Here is a 15,342-nt window from a genome sequence, read left to right as displayed (position 1 = left end):
GCTGGCCACAGCTGCAGCCACCAGCCCTATTTATACCTTGGCCCGGCCCCCTGGTGGGGGGGGGCAGGGGTGCAGGCAGCGGACTGGGCCCTCCTCAAAAATCCCCTCGGGGAGGGGGTCAGGGCAGGGGGCTGGATTGCACAACCCCTTGGTCACGTGGCAGGGAGGGCGGGTCCAGGGGCCAAATGGATTTGGGGATCCCCATGGTCAGGGGTGGGGGGTCTCACTGAGGAATGGACATGGGAGAGGAGCTGGATTTGGGGTGCACTCTGAAAGAGTAAAGGAGGGCTGAAGGAGTCCCGTGGTTAGTGAAGGGGGGTAAGTGGGATGTGGGGGCCCATACCCAGGGAGGAGCGGGTGCTGGAGCTGGAGGGCGGACTTGACACAAGGGTCCCCAGGGCTCTCGTGGACTGGGGGGGGGCCCTGAAGAAAACCAGGCCTGAGGGGGGTGAGGACCCCAGGTGGAAACATCGTGGGTGTGACTAGGAGGGGGCCCCCCTTGGGGTGCCAGGGAGGGGCTGCCCCAGGCCTGGAGGAAACAGGTGGGCACCCGGGAGGTGGGGCAGCCCCAGGAAGGCAGGGAGGCAGGAGCCGGCCTGAGGCGCCCCCCGGAGGGCCCGGGAGACTGAGGCGGGGCCGGCCTCTGTGTAGACAGACCAGGGAGCCGGGGCCTGCAGGGAGGGTGCCGAGGTCAGGTGTGTGGAGGTGACCCCACGGCCCACAACTGGGCAGCAGCCTTGTCCCCCCAGAGACCACAAAACGCCAGGTAGCAAAAGGTCTGAACTTTATTCATCGCCACCCCTGCCTGCCCTCGGGGAAGCTGCTCTGGGGGGGCTGGGGTCACCAGGCCTCGGGGCCAGGGGGCCCGAAGCGGCGCAGCAGCTTCTCCTGGTCCTCCAGGTCCTTGCGCACCTTCTTGCGCATGTAGAAGATGGGGCAGTCGCGGCTGCGGGGGGGGGGGGGGGGCAGGTGGGGGTCAGGGCCGTCCCCACGTCCCCTGCCCGCCCATGATGGGGTGGGGGCCATTCCCAGGACTTTGGCCCCTGCCCGCCGCCCACCCACCCCTCCCAAGGCGGGCTGTTTGCTCAGCGGGCACGGGGGAGCCGATAACAGCGGGTGCTGCCGCGGCGCAGGGCCGTATATCACCTGTCACCCGGCGTGGGAACCCGCCCCGCCCACCTGTTCCCTGGGGAAAGCCCGGCACGCCCTGGGGGAGGGGGCCAGGACTGCGGGCATATGTGTGTGTGTGGACAACGGGTGCCCCCCAATTCATTCAGCAGCCCACAGAGGACGTGGGGTGGCCCGGGGGGCCCGGAGCTAGGCTTTGGCCTCGGGCCAGGGGCCGGAGGGCAGGCGGGGCAGGAGGAGAGGCACCTGGTGCAGATGACGTCCTCGTGCAGGCTGCCCTGGCAGCGCTGGCACTGGGTCCAGAGGCGCGAGAAGCGCTCCTCCAGGGCATTCAAGTGTGACACCTGGGACAGCAGGACCGGGCTGAGCGCCTGGCCCAGCCCTGACCCTCCTTCCCCCCAACCCCCCGGCCCCGGGCCTCACCTCCTTCTGGTACAGCTCCGACTCCCGGGGCTGGCAGAACTTGCACACGGCTCCTGGGGGTCAGCACGGGGAGCTGGGGCCGAGCCAGGCCACCCCACCCCTGCCCCTTCCCCGCCCGCTGCCCAGCCCGCCTTCTGAAAGTCCCTGCGGGCCGGAGAACAAGGGAGCAAGTGTGCGGGGAAAATTCCCCGGGGAACCCCCGGGGCGGGGGGCCCGGGACCCTCGGTGGGGCTGCCTCGGGACAGGAGCCCCACTCGGGGGTGGCTGGCGGGGTGGCGGGGCCCAGGCTCACCCTGGTGGCTGAGGACGGTGCGGCAGCCGATGCAGCAGCTGCGGCGCTTGGCAAAAGCCAGCAGGCCGCCCACCTTGCCCGTGAGCACCGTCTTGCAGCGCGTGTGGTCCCCGCCTGCGGGCCGGGAGTGGGGGGGGGGTCAGTGCCATCCTGTCCAGGGGCACTCCTACCCTGGGGGCCCCGCCCGAGCACCTCTATGTACCTCGTGCCTGGACAGTGCCCCCTGTGCCCTTCCACCGCACCAGTGTACCCCATGACTAGGCAGCGCCCCCTGTGACCCTCCCCCAGCGCCCCGCCCAGGAGCCCTCTCCAGCACCCCCATACGTAGCAGCACGGCTTCCGCGCGGCCCTCGCCCAGGATGGGCTCAAAGATGCGCAGCAGCGGCTTGGCCAGCTGCTGCTCCAGGTAGTACTGCGTGTCGATGGGCAGGCTGTGCTCCAGCACGAACAGGGGGTCCTGCGGCAGAGGGGTGGGGTGTGGCCAACGCCCGCAGCCAAGGGGCTCAGCCCCACATGGGGGGCAGGGCCCTGCAGGGTTTGGCCTGGGCCACGGGTCTAGCATAGAATCAGAGGGCGGGGCATGGGACCCACTGGGGTCCACAGTTGGGGGCTGTGGGGTTGCCAAGGAAGGGTCAGAGTTCACGACGGGCCGTGAGGTCAGCGGGATGGCGGGAGGAGAGCAAGCAAGGGCCGGGGCTGTGGGAGAGTCGGGGCTCAGGTCACTGGCTGCCTGGGCAGCAGCGGGGGTGTGAATTCAGGGGAACCTGGGGCCCAGGAGACGGCGGCGGGGGACAGGCGAGCGGGCTGCACGGGGAGGCCCGGCCTCTGCAGGGGCAGGGAGGAGTCCCAGTAACGGGCCCTCCAGAGGGCGCTGGGAGGCCTGGGAGCGAGACGACTCCCAGGGGTGTGTTGGGGGCGGTTCTCGCCCCCCTGGGGCCCCGGAGGGAAACACCCTCCCCACCCGGCCTGGAAAGCAGAAGTGAGAGTCGGGGAGAGCTGGGCGGGCGCGGGCAGCCAGGTGGGCCTGACCTCGGACTTCATGTAGGCGGCCACGCCCTTGGCGGCACTGATGATCACGTAGGGGACGCGGTCACCCAGGCTGGGGGCGCTCCCGGGGTCCCGCTTCCTCATCCTGCGGGGAGACGGGGGGCGGCGGGGTGAGGCAGGTGGGGCGGCGGGGGCGGGGCACAGGAAGTGGCGGCCCAGCTGGCAGGAGCGGCTATTTCTGGACAGCCCCCCGCCCGCCGGCCCCGGCCACCTCTCGGCCAGCTCCACGTGGGCCTGCTTGCCGGCGTAGTCGGCGGCCGCGCGGGTCAGCTCCTTGGTGATGACCAGCTGCGAGATGTCGATGCGGTTGCACAGCAGGTCCGAGATGACTTCCTGCGCATGCGCCACGGCGCCATCCGGGTCTCTGCGGGGGCCGCAGGGTGGGCGTCACCCCGGGGCGCCGGGGCCAGGCTGACTTGCCCACCGGCCTCTGAGGCTGGGGGCGGCCGGGTGGAGGCTGGGGCAGGAGGCCGTGGATGGGGAGGGGCCTGCCCAGCCTCAGGCTGCGGCAGAGGCGGGGCCTGGGCCCACAGCTGCCCAACCCCACTCGGCAGCGCTCCGCTGCGGGAGGAAGAGCTGGTCGGACACCTGCGTCTCCAAGGGCGGGGGGCTGGGCCTGAGCCCCCGGCCTGACTGGGGAACTGGACTCCTGGCTCTGAGGAAGGAGGTTGGGGGCCTGGACTGTCTGGGGAGGAGGGTCCAGCTCACCTGTCAATTAGCAGGCGGCGCAAGGAGGCAGTGACCAGATTGGCCACTAGGGGGCAGTTGTCCCTGCGCACGGCCTCCAGGCCCTTGCAGTCCATGCGGTCGTGGGTGTCCGGCCGGGAGGAGAAGAGCAGGCCGGCATAGCGCTTCTTGCTGATGAGCAGGTAAGGGAAGTAGACCTGGGCGGGGGACCCAAGGCAGAGAACCCTGTGACTGTGGGGGCTGGTCCCCAATCTCAAGACCACTCCCAGAAATTGAGGACACCGGGTTGGCCCCCATGACACAGAATCCCAACGCTTGAGGAGAGGACCCCTGAGACCCTAAGGCCCAAGCCTGGCGACGCCTGAGGCGTTCCTGTACCCCCTGAGAGGAGACAGGCCCTGCGTGAGCCCTGTGGCAGGATGTCTTGAAAATGGGAGGCCCAAGCCTGAGAACTGGCATACCCCCCCTGCCCCTGCCTGCCCCAAGCTTGAGCTTGGGATAAAATATGGTACGGGAGGCCCGGATGATGGCGTCCCAATCCAGGACACTGTCCTGTCAAGGCCCCTAGGAAACCCCAGGCCAGCAGCGCTCAGAGGCTGACAGGGTTTTCAAGGAACAGAGCCCCGGGCTCCAAAGCCGGGTCCCCAGACTCAGGAGGATTCGGGCAGCAAAACCCCTTGAAACAGGGGCTTATGAGCCTGACGAGAACTGGGAGACAGTTCAGGGTACCCCAAAATGGAGAGACCCTGGGCAACACCGGGGTACCCCAGATGTGGGAACCCCACCTAGGTGCATCCTTAAACTCTGCGGACACCGGCGGAGCAGAGGCCACAGCCACCCGCTGCAGGCCCAGGCATGAGCAAGGCCCCACTCACCTTCTCGAACTCCAGCCGGATGGGGGCGGGGAAGTGGCCTGACACCCAGTCCGCGGCCTCCCGCCCCAGGGCCATGGCCTCGGCCACAGAGGTGACTCCGAATCGGCACATGACGGAGTCGGTGTCTCCATACACCACCTGGGAGGTGCGTGTGTGAGCGGGAAGCTGGGGGCTCCCCACCAGTACCCCCCATCCAGCGGTGGCGGCAGCCCCCAGACCTTGGCGTCCGAGCTGTAGCCTTTCTCTATGGTGTACTTGGCCTCCACCAGCTGCTTTGTCTGCTCAATCATCTGGCGTCCGAAGCCAGTCACGCTCTGTGGGGAGACTCCACAGTGGGCTGGCCGCACCCCCGGGGCTGCGTCCCCAGCCTGCCGGAGGGGCGGAGGCTGCCCCTCAGGGATGTGGGGGTGGGGGCAGCGTGCCCCTGGCTTGGTTGTTCGGAAGGGTCAGAAATCTGACTTTCAGTGTCATGGCTGATTTATTTGGGTCTAACCTGACTCCTCTGCTCCCCGCCTTCTATGCTGCCATCTTGCTCCCCTACTTCCAGAAGGCCTCAGTCATCCCACCCCGTCCCCTTAAGCTTGAGAGAAACAGCAGAGAAGAGAGGAACAGAATGGAGAGGCAGAGGGGGTGGTGGAGACAGGCTGAGACCAGGCTGGGGCAGCCCAACCGCCCCCCACCCCCTACTCTCTGCCTAGGGGCTGAGCCTGATACCCAGACACTGTTTTCTGCCCAGGCAGCTGGCGGGGCCCGGACCCAGAAGGCCAGGAAGGGGCCTGCCCGGCGACAAGCATCCTGTGCCTGACGAGTGTCTTCGCACCAGTGCCTGGACCCCAGGACCTGCACCGACCGTGACTCATGGCGGCCCTGAGCCTGAGCAGCCAAGGTCAGTCTGTGACTTGGGATCTCCGCCTCATGAAGGACCCTTCCCCAAACCCCAGCACCCCAGCTGGGTGAGCCTCCCTAGCGATGTTGCTGCTGGGAGAGGAAAGCCCCGTCTGCGCCTCCACAGGGAGGGACGAGGGGACACCCAGGCCTGGCCCCCCAACTGACCTAAGTCTCTGTCCTTCCTCTGTAATAAATCCCAACCGTGTGTGTGATGCCGTGAGTTCTGAGTCCTTCTAGTGCATCACTGGGTCTCAGGGTGGTCTTGGGGGACCCGCTCAAGCTGCAGGAGGTTATGAGGGTGTACCCCTCACTGCCATGAGGCATCCCCACCAGGGCCATTCTTCCCAGCCTTCTGCCTTGAGAGCCAGGCCCTCGTGGGAGGGAGCCCCCCATGGCTGGAGGGAGCCAAACCCCAGAGGAAGGGGATGGCTGGGGAGATTTTGCAAGGTCCCCTCAGCTCACGGGCAGAGGACAGAGTCCAGGCCTTGGCCTGCCAGAGGTGGCCGGTCTGCCCCCAGCTGCCTGCCACGGAGGCCGAGCACCCACCTGTGAGATCTCCAGGCACGGCAGCTTGCCCACCTGGGCACCGGTGAAGCCGTATACCGAGTTGGCGCTCACTTTTAGTGCCAGCTGCCGCCCGTCCAGGACCTGCCGCCGCAGGGGGTCTGTCTCCTTGGCCAGCTCAGCTTTGGCCCTGGAATGTCGGGGGACAGAGGTCACTCGGGTGCCATCCTAGGTCTCAGGGGGAGACTAGATGCCTGGGCACTGGTCAGGGTCTCTCTGGAAAAGGCCCTGTCCCGTCGTGCATGCTGCACACTGCACAAAGGGGTGGCAGCAGAGGGGTGGGAGCTGCCTGAGGGGGCGCCCTGTTCTGAGTCACGCAGGGGTTGGCCTGAGGTGACTAAAGGATGGGAAGGCGCCTTCGCCGGCCTGAGCTCTGAGGGGCTGAGGACCCGCCTCTTCCGGGCGCTGAGCAGGTTCTCTAGGATCTGGGGCAGCAGCCCCTTCCGCACCGACGCCTTCACGAACTCGTCCCCCGTGGGCGTCTTGATGAACTGATCCTCCGTCAGGCTGGGGAAGGGGAGCAGAGGGTGACACGGGGCCGGGCCTCCAGCGCCCCCACCTCTCCCGTCTCACCCATCACGACTGGGTCCCCAGCCCTAGCCCACCGAGGCCAGCCCCTGGGTGGTGCTGGAGGAAACCGCCGTACCCCAGCTTCTGGGCGGCCCCAGGCCGCAGGAGCGTGGTGTAGCACAGGTTGTGGGCCATCATGATGGACGGGTACAGCGAGGAGAAGTCCAGTGTGGCGATGGGGACGTCGTAGTATCTGCAGGGCAGGGGGGAGGGTCAGGGTGTGTGTGGAGGGCCCGACGAACCCCCCGGGCTCCGGGCCTCACCCTTTCAAGGGCTCGATGACGGTGGCTCCGGTGTAGTCCTCGCTGCCCTCCGTCTTCACCACAGGCATCAGCAGCCCCTCGCGCATGGCCTGGGGGCGGAAGGGGAGGCGGGGTGGGCGGAAGAGGGCGGTCAGCGCTCTACAGGGTCTTGCGTGCATGGGGCGGGGGGACCAGTGGCCACTGACCTGCCGCAGCAGCTGGGACACGACCTTGACCTGCTGGCCGCGGCTGAGCAGGTAGCCCAGGGGCACGCCAGTGACGCGCGCCATCTCCACGGCGTTCACCAGCACCATGAGGCGCTCGAGCAGCCGCAGCGGCAGGAAGGCGTCCTTGAGGCAGTACACGGCCAGGCGGCGGCGCGTCTGCTCGTTGCCGTTCTGGGGATGGCAGGGGAGTCAGGGCGGGGCGGCAGCCCAGGTCGGAGGCAGAGGGGTGAGGGCGGCTCCCGAGGCCCGCGGGGCCCGGTGGTCAGGGCGTGGGGGCGGGACGGGCGGGTGGCGGCACCTGCAGGTCGGTGATGATGCTGTGCTGCACGTCCTCCTTCTGCTCGCCCAGGAAGTGGAAGCTCACGGCGTTGAGCGTGTAGGAGCGCAGCTTGTGCTCGCGCAGCAGCACCTGGGGCGCAGGGCGGGGGGTGGTGGGCGCAGGCCGGAGGCGGGGTTGGCGCGGTGGGCAGAGCCGGCCCGGTGGGCCCCTACCTGCAGCATGTCCATCTGCACGCGGCCCACCATGCTGACCACCTTGCTGTCCCGCCGGCCCGTCTGCTTGGACTGGAAGGACGAGTCCCGGATGTTGGAGCGGAGGCCGGACACGCGGCCCAGGAAGGGAAACTTGTCCACCTGAGGATGCAGTGTGAGACCGTGCAGAGACCTGTAGGAGGGGGGTGGGGGACCCACAGCAGGGGAGGCCAGACTCCCCCAGGACGCCCCTCCCAGGCCCTGGGGGCAGCAGATCTGGGTGCAGGAAGACTCTGTGGGGCTGGTGGGTAGGCTGACTGAGGGGAGATGGGGGCGCTCAGGGTGCCCAGTGTCTGCTGGGCTGCACCGAGCTGGGGAGTAGTGGGCTTGGGGGTGATGCTGAGCTCAGCGAGGAGGGACCAGCCACACCGACGCTGAGCTCAGCCGGCACGGAAGGCACAAGGAAGGGGACAGCTCGACAAGCCCAGGGACAGCGAGGCTTCACAAGGCGCCCAACCTCAGCACCTGGGGGCAGGCTCCCCACAGCTCCTGTGCCCCCCACTCCTTGGGCCAGCGCCGAGCTTGGGGTTCTGCCTTATGCTTCAGGAAAGTCTCCTTTGCCCTCGTTCTTGCTGCCCCACCTTAAAGCCTAGAAGACCAGTCTCAGCACCCCCACATGCTCCCTTCCACACCTCGGGATTCACAAGACCCCACCACCACTGCCCTCCACGGCCCCTGCAGAAGGCCCAGCAGCCTCCTGGACTGGGAGCGGGGCAGGGACGGTTTTGGGGGTGGTCTCTGGAGCTGCTGGCACTGAGTAAGATGGGCCACCCCAGGAGACAGAGCTGCAGGGGGAGAGAGGAGGAGAGGCAGGGTAGCCGTCTGCACCCCGGGCCCAAGCACCCCCCTGCGCTCCCACCTTGAGGGTCTGGGCCCGGGAGATGAGGTAGGGCAGGTCGAAGTTCTGGATGTTGTAGCCAGTGATCACGTCGGGGTCCATGGCGCGGATGAAGGTGGACCAGGCCTGGGCGGGAGGGCACTCGGTCACCCTGTGCTCTCCCTGGTCACTCCCCAGCCTCAGCTCCCCATGGCTGCTGCCAGAACATTCCACGAGAGCGGCCCTAGAGCCCTCCAACCGGTGGGGAAAACGGGGTGCATGCAGGCACATGGAGGTTGGGGTGGGGTACTGAGGACAAGGGGGGTCTGGAAGGGTCACCTGGAGCAGCTCCTCCTCCCGCTCGTAGCTCTGCACCTGGGCGCCCAGGATGGGGGCACAAGGCTGTAGGGTGAGCGCCAGGCGCAGGAAGGGCTCCGGCTCACCCCAGCGCAGTCCCAGAGAGCAGATCTGGATCACGGGGTCCTTCTCGGGCTCGGGGAAGATGCCTGCACAAGGGAGGCAGCGTCACAGGGGACCTCACTCCTGCTCGTCCCTCCAGGTGGCTGCACCCTCAAATCCCCCAGGCCTGCAGACCCCGGCACCACTCCCCCATCCTGCTCCACTCCCCCATCCTCACAGGCAAGGCAGGGTCATCCTGCCCCAGGACCTTTGCTCTTGCTGCCAGGTTCTCCCCACTCCGCACCCCTTGACCTGCAGGAACACCCGGGGGCTTGGGATCTCAGCTCCCTGGGGGACAGACCTTTGCGGCCAGCGCACTCAATGTCAAAGCTGAGCACCCGCAGGGGTGCGATTCGCTGCCACGGCCCTTCCGGTGGGTGACTGATCACATCTGACCACCACACGTCCACTTCCAGCTGACACAGCGTGGCCTGCGGGCACCCGGCACATTGGGTGGCTGCAGCGGGGTCCCGGCTCCCCGCCACCCCACCCCGGGCCCTCGCCGGCACCTTCTCAGTCTGCCTCAGGAAGTACTTCCCCGCAGGGAGCTCCAGCCAGTTGCAGCCGACGATGTCCGTGTCCACCATGAACCTGGAGGGGGTGAGGGTCAGCGGGCCCACGGGGGAGGGGAGATTGGGGGCTGGAGAAGTGGGGGGGGGGTGCGGGGCAGGCAGTACCGGATCTCAAAGTCGATGTTGGCCTCATAGGGCGCGAAGCTGGGGGTGCCCAGGCCGGCCACGCGGATGCCCTGCTCCAGCAGGCGGCGGGCGGGGGCCACCAGGCGGGGCAGCGCCAGCGCGATGCGCAGGAACGGGGAGGGGCCGTGCCCGTGGTACCCGAACATGCCTGCAGGCCGAGGAGGCGGGCGGAGGAGGCTGGCCCCACCCTGCTCGCGCAGAGCCCCCCGCCCCCGCCCGGCCCAGCCCGGGGTCCCACTCACTCTCCCGGGAGCAGAGCAGAACGCCCAGCACCGCAGGCCCCGAGAGCTCCTTCCCGCCGCGCTGGTCCCGGCTGATGGCCGCGTTCAGCTCGCGCTGCAGGTCGGCCAGGTGCTCAGGCCTGAAACCTGAGTATGGGAGGGCTGGTCAGAGCTGCGGGTTGGGGGGCCTCCAGGCGGCCGGGGCAAGGAAGGGTCTTCCGCATTGGGGCCACTCACCAGGCGGGGCCAGGGTGTAGAAGTAGGGCGCGAAGCCGTGGATGTGACAGCAAACGGAGACGCCCTCGTCCGTGACCCCAAAGGCTCGGAGCACAGGCACGGAGTTGCAGGGCGATGGGGGCGCCCCAGGCAGGGGCCGAGCTGTACCTGGGGAGGCCGGGGGTCAAACAGGGTTGCCTCCCAGGTTTATCCCCCCAGGCCTGTCTTGCACTGGGGCACGGCCCTGCAGCTCCTGTGGCATACTCCTCAGCGCACTGACCCCTCACTGCTGCCCTCTTTATCCTGCCTCTGCTTCTTGAAGGGGAGCCCCTGAGAAGCCAGTGCAGACAGGTTGTTCCTGACTGACCAGATGGACGGATGGACAGGAATGGGTGTCAGAACACACCTCTCTCCGCTCTGCAAGAAGCCAGCTCTTTCTGCCTCTGGCTCTTAATTGGAAAATGTTCCCCTCCTCCAGGAAGTCCTCTTAGATGCCTGCCCTTGCCCTAGCCAGACTCCTTGCCACCCCCTACCCCATCCCTCCCTCTCATAGCCCTGGTCATCTGGGTGGGAACTGCTTACGTCCATCCCATCCCCACAGAGCCAGAGAGGTTGTCCTGTCTCAGCCTTTGACCCCCAAACTCACCCACATAATGGTCGATCTCCAACTGCTGGAAGATGAGGGGTTCTGTCAGGGGGTCCAGGGCGGGTGGGGAAGGTCGAAGCCAGCGGGGATCAATGGCTGTTGGGGAGAACAGCCCTGTGGGGAGAAGGGAAGTGGGGCTATATGGAGTCATGGCTCCTCCTGCAGACACAGGTGACATCTGGTTTGCAGGAAAGGCAGGCAGAGGTGGTGGCCTGGCTCATGGAGGAAGCTGAGGAGAAATCGGGGGTCAAGGTCAAATAGAAGCTGCAGGCCACAGACATCAGATATCTGCACGGGTTCAAGGTCAGCCCTTGGAGCTCAAACTGGGGGTGACAGGTTAGCTCTAGGCATGACGAGAGGGGTGCAGGGGTTCTGGCTCTGGGGCTCACCGTCTGCAGCCCCCTCCAGGGCAGGCTGCAGCTCCTCCTCCTCCTGTTCCTGCAGCCTGTGCTCCGCCTCCATCTCCTCCATCAAGGCCAGCTCCGCCTCGAACTGCGATGGCGGCGGACCGTCATCATCATCCCAGAGGCTCCCACGGGCCCGCTTGGGGGGTACCCCGGGCCCAGGGCCTGGCCGCCGCTTGCCGTCCATCCTGCTGGGTGAGTCAGGGTTGGAGAGGGTTCTGAGCAAGGGGACCCTCCCCAAACTGCTCCATGGTCTCCCAGGCACCCACCGTGACTGTGACTGTGGGCCTGTTCACCACACTGAGGGCTCCCAGATTCCTCTCCTCCCCATCACCCCTTCCTCACATGCTCCCCATCCCCTCGCTTGTTTCCTGCCCTGCATGCTCCCCCCCACCCTGTCTGCCCAGGTCGCCACAGCCCATCAGCCGGGAGGCACCTCCTGCAGACCAATCACTGTGTTGGGTCCCAGACACAGAGCTGACCAAGTGCCCCCGACTCAAAATACACCAGAGGCTTCCTCTGGCACTTAAAAGCCAAATGCAACCCCCAACTCTATTCTGAAATGCTTTAAGGCTCTACAGCTTCTGATTGCCTTCCTCTGGGGTCCCTAGTAGTGGACACAGTGCCACACTGGCTACCTCACCCCTCCCCAGCAGAGCCTGCATCCATATTATTTATCGTGACAAACCACTGGTGAGTGAGTGCAGACACTATGCCCCCGCCCTGCTTCAGCTAGAGAGAGTCCATGCTGGGGAACGCCGAGTGACTGCTGACAGGCATGGGGATCCCTTTTGGGGTGACACTAATGTTCTGGATCTAGAGGTATTAGCTGCCCGACGCAGTGAACGTACCAAATGCCACTGAATGATACAATTTAAAATGGCCAATTTTGCCTCAATTAAAAAGAAAAAGAGCACATATAGTATAATGCCGGCTATGCCATGTTCTAGTAATTTGGCTAGTGGCTGCTTCTGGGGTGGGAGATACTAATACCGGAGGGGGCACGAGCGACCTTTCTGGGGTGATGGAAATGGACTGTGTACACCTGTCTGCTTCACAAGACCTGCACATTTCCACTAGGGGTGAGTTACTGTTTGATTGAAAAAGGTGGAGAGGGCGCGATTCTACTGCCAGGGGTTTCTGCTGCAGAGACACTATCACATCAGAGAAACTGCCCTCACGAGGTTATTTCCGGCACCATTGTTTGCTATCACAAAAGACTGGAAACCACCTAAATGTCCTTCTGGGGGACATTTTTTGTTTAAGTAGATTACATTTATTCGGGTCTGTGGAATATTATGCAGCTGTATAAAGGAAAGAGGAAGCTCTCTATGTACTGATAGGGCGGGCTCTCAAAGACCTATTGTTCAGTGGGGAAGGTGAGATGCAGGTGGGGAGAGGCTCACAGAGCCTCTTTTGTATACTAAAGATAAAAGATGTGTAAGATGTCTAATGTGTATTCTCCTCACTAGGCTTGCAAAACTGCCCCTTCAGGAGTCTTCCAAACTGCCAATGCCATAAATGCGGAGAAAGGGAAAGCCAAGAAGCTGTTTTAAAGTACAGGCTACAGGGTCATGATGAAGAGATGATGCAGTGGGGAATTCAGATCTGATCCTGAATTCAAACACCGGCCATCACTATGAAGGGTACTCTCAGGACAGTTAGAATCAGGGCAGCCCACGAGGTAACAGTTCAGTAGCCTGATGGTGAGAATTAAACTGTGGTGACATGGTGGGATACCTGTTCTTAGAGCTATCTGCTGGCATTTCAGAGTCTCAGGAGGACTCTGATTTTGAAATAGGTCAGCCCCCCAAGAAAGATACCCGAGCATGTGTATAGCTGAGGCAATGGGTGAAGAAAGCAGCGAAGCAGGGCAACAGGTGGGCCAGGGTCCACTGTTACTGTCTTGTGACCTCTCTAAAGGCTTGAACCTTTCAAAATAAAAGCTGGGACCTGGGATATATACAAACAGAAAATAACTCTAGCCACCACTGTGTTGTCCCCCTTTCTCGGCCCTTCTGTGACAAACGCTAAACAATGACTGCAGTGGAGACATAAACATTGGGGCTCACTGGGACCAGACTCTTGTTTCTCTGGGACCTTCACTCTCACCCTCGTGCAGCTTTATTTTTATTTACTTATATATATATTTTTTATTTATTAAATTTTATTATTATTTTTAAAATTTATTTATTTATACAAGCACTGGGTACAGTCAGAAGCACGGGAGGGTGAGAGGATTCACCAGAGCCAGAGCGAGGAACAGAACAGGCAGAATGACGAAATACACTGCTGAGGGGTACAGCAGGCACAGCAGCAGAGGTCTGCATGCCATGTGGGACCCTCGCCGGGGGCCGGGGATCGAACCGGCACTGCAGAGGCTGTGGAAGCTTCACAGCCCAGTGCTCAACCGCTGCGCCACCAGGGGAGGCCCCTCTCTTGCAGCTTTAAATGTCGCCTCTGCCTGTGCGTCTCGGGCCCAGACCTCTCTGCAGAAGCCAGGCTGACAGAGTGACCAGCCCAGAGTGAGGCCATCACCAACCAGCCCAGACCCCAAGGTCCGGCTCCTGATGTCCCCCAAACCTGCTCCTTGCACTCCCCTCTCTAATTCAGTGCTTGGCAAGCTAACACCCTAGGAGTGCCCCCACTTCGGTCTTCCCTTCAGGCCACAGGTCTGCAAGCCCCATCAGCACTGGCTTCCAACAGGCCTGGGCCCTGAGCCCCGCCCACCCTGGGCCCAAATCGGCGGCTGTGGCTCCTTCCGTTTGGGCACTGCTGCCTGTCTGTCTCTCCTGCTGGAAATGAGATGGGGGTGTGTGGGGATCGAGCTGTGTGGGGTGCTGAAGTAGCCCTGAGCTCCACTATAGTGTCCGGCACATAGAAGACGCTTTAGAAAGCCTGTGGGATGACTGACTAGGCCCCCACCCCGGGAGGTGGGGGGGCGCGTTCAGGAGCTGGGGCCTTCTAACTTCTTGTGGGCGCACCAGATTCTCGAACAGTGGCGGGCAGGGAGTACTCAGCATGGAGTGAAAACCATGGCACCAAGCCTCCACGTGCAGCATCCAGTGCCCCAGTGCCCCGGATCCCGGGGCCCCAAGGGCCCCTCAGGGTGGAGTCCCCGCCACCGCTGCAACTCCAGTGGCGCTCAGCGCCTGCGCCCCCTGCGCGCCAAGGGGCCCCCACCGATCGCCTTCCCGCGCGCCCCTGCGCCCACGGGCCCTGGTCCCCTTCCGCGTGCGGAGGGGCACCCTCTCGCTGCCACGCCCCGCGCGATCGCCCAGCACCCTCTATCAGGTTGCGTGCCCGGCCCCTCCAGCCCCGCTCCCCGCCCGCCCGAGTCCCCGGGAACTCTAATCACCCCGCACTCACCCGCTTCAAACAGCGTTTCCCGCCACAGCCGACGCCACCGTGACCCCTGACTGCGGCGCGCGCAGGCCCAGAGTGGCGGCGCGGGAGCCTGGCCACGCCCCCTGTCCATGTAGGGCGAGGCCACGCCCAACAGCCCAAGCTCCCGCCCCATACCTCCATATAGGGGGAGACCACGCCCCTCTCCGTGATATGACCATGCCCCCTCGCTTACGCGTTCTCGCAAGCCCGCCCCCTTTGAGGCCGGGATAATAAGCCACGCCCCTCGCGCGGCTGTTTTTGTCGCCTCGTGCCCTCTGCGCGCGCAGCGCCCCGCCCCCTCCGCCCGCGCCCCGGGCGCTGCGCGCGCAGCGGCCAGTCTCCAGCCCCGGTCCTGTCGCGGGCCGGGTCGGGCGGGCCCGTGGGTGTTGTCCGTGTCGCCCTCTGAGCCGCGGAGGCCGGCTGCTGCGAGCCCGGGTCCCGGCCCGTTCTGTGAACTAGACTGCGCTGGTGGGCGCACTTGCGGGGCGCAGGTCCGCTGCTGGCACGGCCCCCCTTCTCCGCCCCAAGCACGCCTGCCCAGCCCAGCCCTCCAGCAGCCCCTGGCCGCGCTCCCCGGGAATGTCCGTCCAGGTCGCGGGGTGTCCCCTCGCAGCCGAGTATTCCTCACTCGGAGCTCTCGGGCTCTCTCGTCCTCCACGCCCGGCACAGCCCTTCCCTCAGCTTGGGGGGCCAGCCTGCTGGTTCTCATGGGTCAGGTCCCAGCTCCCCAGGCCTTCCCCGGTGCTGCCCCCACGAAACGAAATTCCCATCCCCTCATTCTGTCTGCATTCAGCCAGCCCGACCTTGGAAACCTCTGGGCAGGAACCTTCCCCTGCTCGCTGTTCCCCGCTTGCAACCGCCCGCGCCCAGCGCCCCCCAAGTGCTGGCTGGATCGGAACACGAGGCGCAGCGCTCGCGCAGTGGCTTCAGCACCTCCTGCCCGCCCAACGGAAGCCCGGGTGCCTCGCGCGGGTAAGTCTTCGCGTCCTTCCAGGGCGGCTCTGGCTGTGGGGAGGTGGC

At 65.1% G+C, this 15,342-nt stretch overlaps 1 protein-coding gene across 2 annotated transcripts; it reads right to left on the bottom strand.

The window, feature by feature from the left end:
- Window positions 1-766: 766 nt before the first annotated feature.
- On the bottom strand, window positions 767-14,372 carry POLD1 (DNA polymerase delta 1, catalytic subunit). Of its 2 annotated transcripts, none has more exons than XM_037517035.1 (27): window positions 14,305-14,372; window positions 10,921-11,126; window positions 10,532-10,645; window positions 9,907-10,053; window positions 9,691-9,816; window positions 9,428-9,596; window positions 9,260-9,341; window positions 9,052-9,181; window positions 8,631-8,797; window positions 8,334-8,438; window positions 7,436-7,576; window positions 7,242-7,352; window positions 6,923-7,114; window positions 6,738-6,826; window positions 6,551-6,667; window positions 6,298-6,411; window positions 5,887-6,034; window positions 4,671-4,766; window positions 4,453-4,590; window positions 3,599-3,774; window positions 3,102-3,254; window positions 2,873-2,975; window positions 2,168-2,300; window positions 1,844-1,957; window positions 1,552-1,604; window positions 1,375-1,472; window positions 767-946 (listed from the first exon to the last, which is right to left on the bottom strand). In XM_037517035.1, the coding sequence occupies exons 2-27, from the start codon at window positions 11,120-11,122 to the stop codon at window positions 841-843; spliced, it is 3,324 nt and encodes a 1,107-aa protein (XP_037372932.1). In that variant the 5' UTR covers window positions 11,123-11,126; window positions 14,305-14,372; the 3' UTR covers window positions 767-840. The 2 variants fall into 2 exon arrangements, with proteins under 2 accessions (XP_037372932.1, XP_037372931.1); XM_037517034.1 differs by having other exon boundaries at window positions 10,921-11,123; window positions 14,305-14,358.
- Between the last annotated feature and the right edge of the window lie 970 nt (window positions 14,373-15,342).

Source organism: Talpa occidentalis, unplaced genomic scaffold, assembly GCF_014898055.3.
Source record: "Talpa occidentalis isolate TD23 unplaced genomic scaffold, MPIMG_talOcc4v2.1 talOcc4.17, whole genome shotgun sequence".
NCBI classification, from domain to species: Eukaryota; Metazoa; Chordata; class Mammalia; order Eulipotyphla; family Talpidae; genus Talpa; species Talpa occidentalis.
The sequence above is the reverse complement of the archived record's forward strand: the minus strand, read 5'-3'. Positions and strand labels throughout refer to the sequence as shown.

Coding starts and splice junctions, on each gene's coding strand:
- POLD1 (XM_037517035.1), bottom strand. CDS start 11,122: ATGGACGGCAAGCGGCGGCCAGGCCCTGGGCCCGGGGTACCCCCCAAG. Junction 3,775..4,452: donor TCCGGCTGGAGTTCGAGAAG/GTGAGTGGGGCC, acceptor TCCCCCGCCCAG/GTCTACTTCCCTTACCTGCT. Junction 2,301..2,872: donor CCGCCTACATGAAGTCCGAG/GTCAGGCCCACC, acceptor CCTCTGCCGCAG/GACCCCCTGTTCGTGCTGGA.